The sequence below is a fragment of the Nesoenas mayeri genome (genome assembly GCF_963082525.1).
Source record: "Nesoenas mayeri genome assembly, chromosome: 10".
NCBI lineage: Eukaryota > Metazoa > Chordata > Aves > Columbiformes > Columbidae > Nesoenas > Nesoenas mayeri.
In genome coordinates, this window is record NC_137560.1 from 18,139,811 (window position 1) to 18,153,238 (window position 13,428).

Sequence of the window (13,428 nt, forward strand, 5' to 3'; positions counted from 1 at the left end):
GATGAAACCTGATAAGCACCATGTTACAGAAAATTGCTCATTTATCTAGTACATGCAGGACATCCCCATTCCATCCCTCTTGTGCACCACGTAGGAATCCCTTTGCAGAGAGAAAACAGCCAGGCTTTCTTTAAAAGATCATAATTTTCCTCCCATGCACTGGCTGAGAGAATGCTAAAGATCTCATTTCATCCTGCAATCAAGCTCGTCAGCTCTTGCTTTTCCTTCTCAGCACAGAACTCAAGAGGATTGCAGCCTTCCCCTCTTGCAGAAAGGGTGTGCAGCATCGCAGCGCGGGTGCTGAACTGCAGCACTTGCTGTGCCATGTGCCAGATGGATATTATTTGAAATAGATTTCTCCCTCCCTTAAGTCTCATTCTACAAAATTCATGGCGATTGTCATTGGGACTTCCTGCCTCACTAAAAGTCTGTGTGAAGGAAGCACTTCAGCCAATGGAGGAGAACACGCTGACCACCAGAAGTGACTGTGAGGCACAGTGATTTCTTACTCTAGCGGGCTATCAAGCCTTCATGTATGTCCCACACACAGCCCATAGCTCACCCAGTGTGACATTAGTGTAAATCAATAGAAAATGGGCTGGTCAGATGTTATTGCTGTTTCCACCCAAGTAGTTGCTGGAGCTGTGACATGCTCTGTAACAGCACATGGAGATGGGGCAAGGAGTTGGGCAGTGGATGGTGCAGGGAGGGACTATGGGTCTGTGTGGAAGGTGGATGAGAAGCCACGTTTTCCCTATTAGGGTGTGAAAATATTTTTCAAGAATCTGTACTAAATTTCTTACAGTGTCTGGGTTTTATGTGGAGGGTCCCTCTGTTGCCTTAGTGTCTCATTCCCCCAGGTCTATCTTGTGAGGGCTACTGTGACACCAGCTAACAAGACTGCACATTGCCTTCCATATAGATATGGTACCTATGGCCAGAGCAGCAATACATTTTATGGAGCAGTACCAAAAGAAGCCATCAACTGTCCTACGCCTACCCATCCTACGCCAGATTAATGTGTAGGAAAAATTTTAGTGCTCTGCTCATTCCTGGCTACAGGCACCAGGCCCTAAGGGACCCAGAGAAAGCTCCATAGAGCCTAAATGATGTAGAAAAACATCTACATTACATAGGAGCTTGTGCGATCAGAGCCTCCTGGTCCCCATCTTTCAGATGGGGCATCATTTTAGATCATAAAGAAACAGCAAAACAGCTGGTGGAGGGTTGTGCCACATTCCCTTCTGTCAAGCCTTGGGCTTCCAGCCAGTACAGCTATCCTTCCAAGACAAAACACACATACCTTCTGGCTTTCTTCTGATGTTGTCTCAGAAACTCTCTCTTTCAGCATTTCCTTAGATAAAGGAAAAAAAAAAAAGTATTTATGATTAGATGTTGTGCAAGAATATCCTGTGATATAGAACATATGACCAACACTGTTTGAATTTGAGAGTGACAGAAATTATGAACCGTACAGAAAGCATGGCTTATGGACACAGACAGTGAAATATGAAATATTGGAAACTGCTCCCATAAGAGACGTGGAACTGGAATGCAGAATCTTTTCAAAATCCAAAAACATAACATGAAACACCAGAAAAGCAGGCATCAAATCCTAAACAAGGATTTCGAGACATAAGGAAGATAACAACTTTGGAAAAGAAAAGCGAGCCCAATGACTGTCAGATTAATTGAACAAAGTGTCAGGAAAGATTGCTTTGTGAAGTGTTGCTTCTTAAAGCATGACAAAGTCAGAAAGACATCAAAAACATTGATTGGCAGCAAAGGGGAAACAGAAACCACAAGTGATCAATAAGGCAGCTGCCAGCAGGTGGGGGTGACACCTCGGTGCATGAAGCGCTTCACGGATCTTGAAGTGACTAAGTAATAGGACTGGGACAAAACCATTGATCAAAATTATTTTTATGTTGCGAAAGGTCTTGAAAGCAGACCTTCTGGCATTTGAATCCATTTAATAAAAATGCTGCTATTATTTGTGCCTGCTTAACACGACTGCTAGCAGCCTCTGGAAGCCTTGAAAGCTGAACTCGTTAGCTATTTATTACAGAAAAAGTTGGGATCTCCTGATACCACCAATTAATTCAGGCATATTGTTAGTAGTGGGAAGTGTTGGTAAATCATATATCTGCTGCCAAACCATTAAGGAACTGCTTGCTACATGTTTCCACTGGATATAGGTCTCAGCCAGACCTCTTCCCCAGCACATGAACAGGATCCCAACACTTTCTCCAGGGCTTTACCTCTGCTCCTGTGTTCCGTTCCTGCCTCCATTGCTCACCAAGATGGCTCAGGAGGGCCAGGGACTCAAACGCTGCGCTGCCAGGACAGTGATAGGGTTTGCAGTGTTGGGGGCTGCTGCTGGGCTTGGCTCAAGGCAAGGTCAAATCAGAGAACAGCCACCCTGTATCCGCAGTGAGCTCTGCCCGGTGTGTTCTATGTGCATATAACTGATGGTCTGGCTGGTGGCAGGGTGGGAACTCCACTTCAGAGCTGCTGCTGTCTAATGAAAGCGCAATTTTTCATTTAAGGGGCTGCCTTGGATTGTCCTGATTTCTGTAGCTGCTACAGACAGATCTTCGTTGCATCACTGTCATAGGTGTTGTTCCCGCTGCCCAACTCTTACCTTCCATATGGCTGTTCAAGCTCTATTACTTGTCGTATCTACCAAAGATGCAGGAAGATTACACCCTTCCTTTAGGAGTGGTGTTTTAAACATCAGGAGACAAGCCCCACAGCCTCTCCTCCACCCCTGCCTCTCCAGGGCATCCCTCTCCTGCATTTCACTAGGCAGCATCCCAGTTCATCCTGTCTTTGCACAGAGGATTTCCAGATCACTGACCATTCCTGTTGCTCTCCTTTTGCCTGTCTCTAGTGGGCTAACATTTTCTTCCTATGTGGTTCTCCCTCCCTACAAGAGACAGTCTTGGACCTGCTGTGAGTAGGCTGGAAGGGTTTCCTTACCTGGTTCGGTTTAGACCTGCCGGGCCCACGTTGGTCTTTTCTCTTGCAGCTGGTGGTGCTGACTCAGGTTCAGCTTGTTGTCAGCTCCATCTTTCAGGCACTCCAAGACAAGTGGTATTTAAGCAGCTCTTTACCCAGACTGTTGTTACAAAGCACTGTGTACCCACCTACCTGTGCGTGCAGGGGCTGCTGTCTTCTCCTTGGCGGCAGGGCAGCCAAGTTGGGCAGAGGAGCCTTCCCATACTAAGAACTCAGGGGCTTTGCAGGAGTCAGCAGGCTGTGACTGCTGGCACTGCACTGTCACACTAATTGCAGTCCCCACTAGAGTCCCAGGCTCCCAGAGTCCCCTGATCAACAAGAATATGGATCTTACAGGTGAGAATGCAGCAACACAAAAGGCAGTAGACGTACAGTGTATTGATTTTAACCAGCAATGGATGTTGTTTGTCCATGTGCAGGGTGGTGATACAAGCATTGCCAGGGTGCTGCCCTGGTTCTGGAGGTTCCGGCAGCAGCTGTGTCCCCACTGTGAGCAGGTGACTGCATGGCGGGCTGCTGCCAGCAGGTCTGAATGAGGATGCATCCACAAACCCAAGCGGTTTTCCCACAAGAGCAACAAAAAAGTAACATATGCACTCAGTGCAGAATCACCACAGGAGGTGGTACGTGGAGCTGTCGAGGTTTTGTTGCAAAAAAACAAGCGTCAATGGTGTAACCTGTGCCTGTTCCAATGACAGCTCTTGGCTCCAGTGTGGCAGGGAAGTACAGCTAGTAACGTGCTCTATGGGGAATATTTGCTGCTCTAAATATGATTTAGATCATCCGTCTCTTCCTACCAGTCTGCCTGAGCCGAGCACAAGCACTTTTGCTTTTTCTACCATGGGTCTGTGTTTAGGTGATGTGAGTAGACGCCGGTTATCCCAGTGAATCAGGCGACAGTGGTTTGGGGGAAGCCCGTGTTCCTCCAGGCAGACACTTGCTGATAAACCAAAATTCGCAAGAGCACACCCAATAAAGCTCAGGCGCTGAGGTCTGGTTCTGAACAGAGACAACCCCCCTTCCAAAAGGGACGTGGATGGTCACACCAGTCTGGGGGGGCCCAGGGGTGGAGGGAAGGGGGTCACCAGCAGCTCTCTTGCAATCGGAGCCAATTAAGAAAGGGACAACAATCTCCGCTGTCAAGTGACTGAGAGACAGTTCCCAGCTGAGTCCTGCTTGGAAATTTGAGATCTAATTAAAGCAGGCCTTGGATCTCATCATTCTTCCTGCACGCCTGGGACAATGAAATACTGAGTCGTGCATCTGTTCTGTATGTGTGTTTGATGCAAATAAGGAAGAAGTCTGTAAATACATCAAAAACCATACTTTATTTTATGTATAGCAATACAATTTACATATTAAATAACACTATAATAGAATGATTTGATATAGTTTAACATAACAAAAAGAAGATTCTTCAAGTTACAAAAAACCCCCAAACAAAAACCAAACCAAACCAAAATTCTCCCTCAGAATGCTCCCTCCCACCCTCTCCCCAAACCAAACACCACATTTTTTTTTGTCTGAATGGATCAATGAGACAAACGTATCCAGTGACTGGCTAAGTCTAATTCCTATTGCACGCACTGACAATGGAATAAAATAAAATCCAACTTTCACAATCACTGCCCCAAAGAAATGACACGTGTGGAAATCTTGTTTGGAATGTGATGATGGTGTCTCACTACCTCAGTACACAGAAGGTATGTATTCACATAGCCACCACAGAACTAGGAAGGAGGTGAAACTAGAAAAAAATTACCTTTATATGAAAATATAAAATTCTATGATTATATACCATAGATACAAAGTTCCCAGAAGATGCTTATCCAAGCAACAAAATATTTACAATTTTAATGACTTTGCTATTTTAAAAATGAAGGAAAAGAAAATAGGAGTACACATGAATGCTTCAGTCTTTAGAAACAATGGCTGCTTGCTAGTTTCAAATGTTCTAACAAAACAAGAAGAGTCACTACCCCAAATGTTGGAGAGTTGTGACGTTGTATAAAATTGACTATCTCCTCTTTTGGAGACATTTTTATTCTTAAAACTCAAGACATTCTTCTTGAAATTAATTATCCTCTGTAGAAAATGCTTCCCTTTGCAAATAGTTAACAAAAACGCTAAAAACAGTTTAACAGCTAAGACAAAGTAGAGGCCAAATCTCTCCATTACAGTTCCTTCTCTTTCTTTATTATTTTTGCATTCCTTCTCCTTTCATAAGCAAAGCCAATGTAGTTCACATTGTTAGAATGGCAACAAAGAGAAGAGCAGCAAAGGGGTAACAGTAAGAGTTGAATTGTGTCTGTAAAAACACAAAAAAGGAAAAAGAAGAAAAGCAATGCAGTGGATTAACAAATAGGCATTTTCCCTTCATATAAAAATTCACTGGCACCATTTGAACTCAAACTTCAGAACACAAGATCTGATGTCAGAACACATGAATTTGAGAAAGACTGCTAAATCTTTAAGACAACTATGCTTTACTTATTTTTTTAAATTACGTTGGTTTTGTTCTGCTGAGAATTAGTAGTATGTATCTTTGGTAGAATCAATATCTATATTTTCTAGCTTTTAAATAAAATATATCAGCTTAAAAAAAGATTAATAAGAAGGCAGTTGTGCTGTGTCATAAAGATTCTTCTCCTAATATTCCAATGTATCACTCTGGGTTTAAGCAATTCAAGCAGTCAGAAACTGGAAAAACAACTGAAAATTTGCAGATCCTGTAAATGATTCCACTAACCTAGAACAGACCCACAGTACAGAAACAGTCACACACAAGAAGTAGCTTAAGAGTTTGGGATTGTTTTTTTTTCCTGTTCCTAAATTAATATTTGGAAACAGACACCGTGAAATACTAAGGACAAACGCTCTTTAAAATGAATGTTCATTAGACATTGGTCCTGCAGAAGAATCGGTGCTCGGTGCACCCGAGTGGTGCTACTGGCTCCCCCAGACCTTCCTACCGATGCCAAGTTCACGTAGTGTTTGTAGGATGGGACATTTGGCTGAGACTCTCACCCACTTTAGATGTTAAGATGACGGAGCAGCTTCCCAAGCATTCCCTCTTGGAAAGCTTGGCTGCTCTTGCGGGCTCAACACACATAAGTGTTTTATGTCTTTCACATGGTCTGCAGGTGCAGTACCCACGCAAGACATGGAGAAATAATATTTTCTAAATGTAGACACACATATGCATATGTACTTCAGTCCTTTATTTCCTTATTTCTCAGGGCTGGTGCTGAGGACCGCATTTTATATTGGTGGGATATATTCACGTTCTTGTAATTTGCAGGCTTACACATTGTCTGGGAACTTCTGCTTGAAAGACATCCCAACTGAATGCCAAGAAGTGGTTACAGCGTGGGGCTGGCGTGGCACAAGCAAGGTTGTGATGCACTGGGTGGGACTTGGGCCAGAGAGATTCATGAGAGCATCACAGCGGAGCTCTGCAAGTGCAGATCTCCGAACACACGCTCACTCCTTCCACCGGCCTCGCTCTGTCCCGCGGAAAGAGCCGCAAATCCATGAAAGAGAGCAGAACCACAGCTGCTTATAGCAGGATAGATCGGGCTCTTCCACGGTCTTAATCCTGGCCTTTCCAAGCAATTCCCAGCTTCATCCACTTCAAGCCTAGTGCATCGCTACCATCCACTGGCTCCCTGCCTGGCAGCACAGCACCTGACACACAGCTTGAGCCTCCTGAAGAACACATCCATGGAGAACTCATAGAACAGCAGCGTCAATTATTTCCCCATGGATTAAACCCCATGCAAGTATTCCAGGTGTAGGAAAATCCCAATGCAAATGCATGGATTTCCAAAGCATCCACCCAAGTTCAACCCGCCACAGCTTTATTTTTCATTGATTTAAAAAACTCGTGAGAAGGGATTAAACCAAGGATATTCAGGCAGTGTGTCACGAACCACAGTTATCTTCCATCATGCCAGTCAAATGAAAAGTAATCACCTGCAAGTACTGAACAAATCCAGCCCTCTCAATGCCTGCAGTAATCTTTGTGTCACTTTGCTCTTGTCAGGCTTTGAATTCTTAACTTCTCCCTACACCTCCCCAGGAACTTACAGACTTCAGATTGAACTGATCCAACTCGTCAGAGCCCCTTTGTGCTACCAGTTGGAATTACCAGGGCCAGGATGGCTACTGGGGTGCGAGCGGGGGCTCCCCAGCCATGCAGCAAAACCTTCCAGCCCTTGCAGGCAGCAGCACTTGAAACTTGACTTAAACAATTCTCATTACTGGGTTGTAGCGACTGGAGAGCCAGTCCTAACTCCTACCAGAGATAAACTGACTCCATCTGGGTGCTGGGTTGTCCCAGTGCAAAGCAGGTGCATACTATAAAGCATTATTTTGAAATATTTTGTGCATTTTTTATTTGGAGTAGCTGTTGCTGGACATTGGATTTGCTTACTGAACCCACAGATGTATTATACTGTTCAGCATTAGCAGTTATTTCAGTTGCTTGTATAGAGGGAGTCAACAAACTGAGAAGTAAAAGTTAACTATGTAAAAGGTTGCTGATGAATTCTTAAATACTTTGGTGTTTTTAATCAAGCGTATCCATAGTAGGAAATCTTCCCCTTATTAAAAATAAAAGGCCAGATGTTAGCGCATACCAGTTTGCATAGCTCCTCTGCTCTCAGCGAGGCCGTATTTGCTTGTTACCTCAGGGGGTTCTGAACCGAAATACCTACTCTCAAGATAATTTTAAGCAGTTCACTTTCAGCTTCCTTGCGTGTGAAAATGCACAGAACCTTCCTCTTAGCCAAGTTTCCTCCCTGCCCTCCCTCCAACAAAAGAAGCTGGGTTTGCCTCACCAAACGTCTGTATTTCAGCAAGACTGGACTGGCAGAAATTAACAGGTTTACATTTAAATGGAAAAAAACCCCATGCTGTAACATTTTGACAAGTCCTGAAAAACTACAATGCATGTTTTGTGCAGTTGAAATTTAGAAGTAAAGAAACCAATGCCATATATAAGGGATAGTGCCTTTAACTGTATACCGAACACCAGGATGGCTGAAACGACATATTTCCTTTTCAAGGCAGATTCAATAACCCCTCCCTACTTAGCCGAGCTATGAAGGACACAATTAGCTTTAATTTTCAGGAGAATTACGGATGTGCTTAATTCTTTTGTTAAACAGGGATGGACCTTGTTGAATTGCGACCAAACACAAAGGAAAACGGAGCCAGTGAGGACGGATACTTAAACGCTCCAAACAATAATTCAGTTATTTATATAATCTGGGGGAAACAATTTTGTTGGTATGGCAAAGAAAACACGATAAGCTAGGTTTGCGCTAAAGAATTAATTTGGCAAAAAAAAGAGGGAGAATGTAACTTTATAGGTAGTTTTTTTATTAGTTTGCTTCACCAGTAAATATGGATCAGTACTTTATGTTTTAGCACTAAAGTATGAAAATTACACACCTGTATAAAAATGGCATCTAACAATTATGAAATTAAGAAACGCCTGTCATCATGTAACATACCATTAGGTGTGAGGTCATATTCAAGAAATAGTAAGGAAATTAATGCGTTTAAAATATTGAATAGCTTAGTAATGTAAAATATTGCTACCTTCAATATATCTGAAAACAGGTCTGATTTGGGGTTGTTGTAGGTTTCTCACTGTATTGGCTCTGATGAGAGTAAAACCAAAATACTTTCGCATCATAGGGCTGGTTAAAAACTAAAATCAACATTTTTCTGAATACATGGGGAAACTTTGAAACTGTAAATTCAAAACCTATCGCTGCATCCCACATATGGATTGCATCTAATTTATAATCAGATTGTATGTAATTTATATATTCCGTGTGAAGCAAGTCTTAGCCTTCTAAGTGTACGAAAGAGCAATTTGAAACAATACAGAAATAATTGTTTCAGCTCCACAAGGCTATTACACCTTCACCTAATAATCACCTGCCACATGTTGTCAAGAAAGGATGAACGCTGCTCATCCACTCCACTGGAATGCAGAATACCATTACCTAAACTGTGACGTGATCATTAAAATAATAAATATGGTATGAAGGGGTACAGTATCTGTCGTAGAAAGAATCCATCTGGCCTAGCATTCAAGATTTAAGATTCGAGGGTCACTGTAGTTAGCAAAACTTCACTGCATTTAAACAAAACAGAAAAAGCGTATGTTTGTTGTCATGGAATGTCACATCAGGGCTTGTCTTGTATTTGAATATTATAGGCAGTAACACTGATCATATAGTGCAAACTAGATAAAATTGCGTTTCACTGTGTGAAATAAACAGAGGTGCAAATGCTCAGTAGGATACCATTAAGACATAAAATGGCAAAAAATAAATATCAAAACTTTTATCAGTGTAAAAAAGTAATTGGGTTATTGTATAACCTAGAGTCTGGCAAAAAGGCCTCAAAAAAGTTCACTCAGTGTTCAGAAGTTCTACAAATTAAGTGCCTTTTCAGGTTTCCAATTAGACAAGAGACTCCATGCTTTCTGCGGGATCAGATTCGTCACTGGCCATCACAGCACCATTTTTGTCCAGTGTCATGGGACCATTTCCATTTTCCTTAGTGCTGACCAAGCTTAGCATTGCCTTATAAAGAAACTGGTACTGTTCCTGCAAAAGAAAAGACAAGTTATTTCGATCATCGAATAGTTTGGGTTGGAAGGGACCTTTAAAGGTCATCTAGTCCAACTCCATGCCACGAACAGAGACAATCCTTTCAGTACATAAGCCAATGGTACTTAAATATGGCATTTCCGGGAAAGGTGAAGGATATTCATGACTAGAAGAATACATATAGCAAAGAAAATGAGGGCAATTATCTCTCTTAGCCTAGTTTAACCTTGTCAATCCAAAATTCCACTTTGGGGTAGATAATTTTATTCCTGATATATTATTAAAGACTACAGGAGGACAGGACAACACCTGAGCCCACAGCTCGGCCCCAAGTTGTCCCCTCGTACCAGCACAGCCATGGACAAGCTTATCTCCCTGCAGCTCCACCTGCCCTTCGCAGCCTTTCAGATCACAATGTGCCAGGTTTAAATAGTGTATCTGAATTTACAGGGCTGGCAGGGGGATGACGAAAAGGTCCTTGTCTACTAGGGCTGCCTGTGCAGTGCCCTTGTGACTGTATGAGAAATAAGCTGAACTGCAAATCAGAGACTTACACTGCAGGTTTGAGGTTCATAAAAAATGACAGCTATACAAAAAAAGCTCAAATGCAGGTTCAGCTTGGTAGCAGACTAGTAGGGCTTGATAACATACAGAATGTGTGTTTCAGTTCATGCTTTTGGTCTCAGATGAAAACCTTGTAAACTATCCATTTAAAGACTTACAATGTCTGTAAATACTCCAGGACGCATAAGATTTATCATCTTTGCCACCTGGAAAACATCGACAGCATTTTCGTTCTCCAGCTGCTGGGACAGGGTGGTAAGGGCACATAGCGTTCCCGCTGACACAGCTCCATACCTGAAAAACCACACCAAAATGATAAGTTACTCAGAAATAAACCTGCATGCTGACACAGAGCCATGAAAATGTTGATATAGTCTTATTTGATTACTGTAGTTCATCTTTGTATCTCTTAAATGCTTGTTTTATACTTGCTAATTTTCAGTTATTTTAATTTATAGAAGAAATTTGATGGTACACCAGTCATGTCAGGATATCTGCAGTATCCAATACAAAGAACTGTAACAGCAGAAGAACGTGAGCCATTTAAAAATATCCAGCCTGGAGACTGTAACACAGAGATCAGTTCTCACATGCCACATGTGCTGAAAGCATCTGCAATATAGCTGAGCGTATTTTAAATTCATTAGTGGGAGCTCAAGCAAAACATAAACGATTAGAGAGAAATGAGACTTTGCCTCTTCCTCCACATCTGACAATTATATAAAACTAACACGGATATGAGGTGCTCACAAGTAAATGGGGCACATCTCAAAGCCTTCCTTAGGTCTGATTCATCGGCAAAAGGCAACATCCCTGAGCTGGGCACCCAAGAGACATTACAGATTCTGAAGAGTTGAGCTGTGCTGTCATTTAATAAGAACCTGTGCAACGGTTATTCATCAGGAGCACAAATCAATGCGTCCTTGAGATACTGGTCAGGTAGAAATCTTCCTGCTGCTGAATCTGTGGGTGTACTTGGATCGTGTGTGCAGTTGTGGGGCATGGGATAAAGGATCCTGAGCAATAGGGGCTTGTAACCACTTCTGAGGAGCATCAACTGTCCTCTGCTCACCCCGTACTCAGGAGATTGAAATTCTGTCCTGTCCGTGCTATGGCTTTTGCTTTGTGACTTGAGAAATTCTGTGTCTAAATGTCCCCACCTGTAAAAGAGGACATTGGTGCTGACTTGCTCTGTAAACCATTTGGAGAGCTGTACATGAAAACTTCAATAATCAGCAAGTGCTGCAATGCCATCTGGTATCATAAGATTACCACCAGGATTTTTTACAGCATTCCTCTGGAAATCGAGACATATGCTGACTTAATTTTGTATGATTTTTGCAAACTCAATTTGCCTAGAAATGGGAAACAGAAATCAGATGACAATAGATCTGCTAAATATGAAGAGTCTCTAGAAGAAGCAGCTGAACCATATAGACGGTTGTGGCTGATTATCTACAGGGAGAGAGGACAAAGCGGCCAGTGCGTGTGCCTGATGGAACACAATTAAATGTCTCTGAGGGCCTAACGGCCTCATTTTTACTTGGGCTGATAATGTCCAGCTCCCAACAATCTGAAGGCTTTTCTCGCAAAAAAATATGCAGCAAATCTTTATCTAGTTGCCTATATATGGGCAGTTATATTTAAAAAATCTTGACAACTGTCTTGAGTTGGAACTTCTGAACATCTTTGAAGTGTTGGTATCAAGTTCATCCCACCATGTACTTCCTAAATACCACATGCATTTAGTATCTGCAAATCCATATATTTGGAATTAATCTTCAGTTGTAATTATTAGTGGATTATGTGATGTAGTTGTTGCATGTAGTAAAGGGAAATTTTCATTTTCAGCTACATTTGCTTAGGCTCCAATGAAAAGCAGAATCCACATTATGTATTAGGCATAAGAATAAAATCATTGAATATGACAAATAAACCAAAAAAGCAATTTACAGAAAGAATGACTCAGCACTGTTAGGAATGTGATTTTGATTATTTTTTTTTTCAGCCTAGCATGAAATGCCCAAATCAATAATAGTTCTAATTTTGTAAAACATAATCTTAAATACTGCAAGAGTAGCAAAACCTCACTCCAGACTACCCAAAGCATGAATATTAAAACTCGCCTGGAATTAATCAGCGCTGGCAAAAGGCAACAGAGCTTACACTGTGCATTAGCAGGGCAGGAGGCGGTGGGAGAAAAACTACCTGCTGCAGCCCAAGGCACCACGTGTAGGAGCCAGTTGGGAAAAATCTGTTGCAGCAGCAAAACACCGATGTGAAGGAAAAGCTCCTTCAGCAATGGCAGATCCCAGCGTATGATCACACAGCAGCACAAAGGCTGATCTGACCACTGAAATACCAGAGTACGCTAATAAAGCTTTTGCAGGGAAGGTGAAGATTGCCAGGACTTTCCCACTAATTCTATAGTGTACTAATGACACGAGGTCTAATGGACTGGAGTGCGGGGGGTTGCAGGTGTAGCAGTTGTTTATGCTGTCTTGGTGTTTGCTCTAAGGGCAGCTCAGTGTCTGAAATTGGGCTTCCTTGGGAATTTAAGGGCAGAATGACTCCAGGAAGCGCTCTGCCTGCCAGGAAACTGTCCCTCAAAGAGATCCTGTTGGACCCAGGCACCAGCTTCACTATAATAGTATTTTGCAGCTCCATAATGTGTGCAAAGTAATAATATGCAATGCAATATTTAGCAGCACCCTTTATAACTGAGCATTCAAGCATAGCTGGCAACACAATGCCCACCACTGCACTACAAAAGAGACAAGTGCTGGAGCATGCCGGCCATGTTAGCGGGCTCCCTCCCTTCCCCTGGGCACCATATGGGCCCCTTGGAGTGTTTTTGGGGAAGCAGAAAGGGGAAAAATAAATCTGCTCTCAGAAAATCCAGGCCCTTTGTCACAAGATACTTCTGCTGCTCATCCTGAGACACAGCTGAGCTGAGCTTGTTCTGTCTTACACAGCACATTAAACCTGAGCTGTTAGACATGAGCTCAGGCTGTTTCGAAACTGGTTTCCATAAGCCCATATTGGGCTGCTTAGAGCCTGATCTAAACCTGGGCTCTGCTGGGTTCTGAAACAGGTTGTAGGATTTGTTTGGGATACTTCCAGGTGCAGAAGAACCCAAAATGCTTACAAAGCTAACACAGCCTCGCTTTCTGAGTCCACCTAAGATTATGACCATTGTAAAACCTACACT

At 42.6% G+C, this 13,428-nt stretch overlaps 1 protein-coding gene across 1 annotated transcript in view; it reads right to left on the reverse strand.

Annotated features, from left to right (window-relative positions):
- Positions 1-9,503: 9,503 nt before the first annotated feature.
- Positions 9,504-13,428, reverse strand: part of PTPRG (protein tyrosine phosphatase receptor type G) — a gene marked incomplete at its 3' end in the record, with an annotated part of 399,742 nt that continues 395,817 nt past the window's right edge. The window contains exons 28-29 of the mRNA XM_080350803.1: positions 10,376-10,511; positions 9,504-9,650 (exon numbers count right to left, since the gene is read on the reverse strand). Of these exons, the coding sequence (XP_080206929.1) occupies positions 9,504-9,650; positions 10,376-10,511 (283 nt within the window). The remainder of the gene's footprint in view (positions 9,651-10,375; positions 10,512-13,428) is intronic.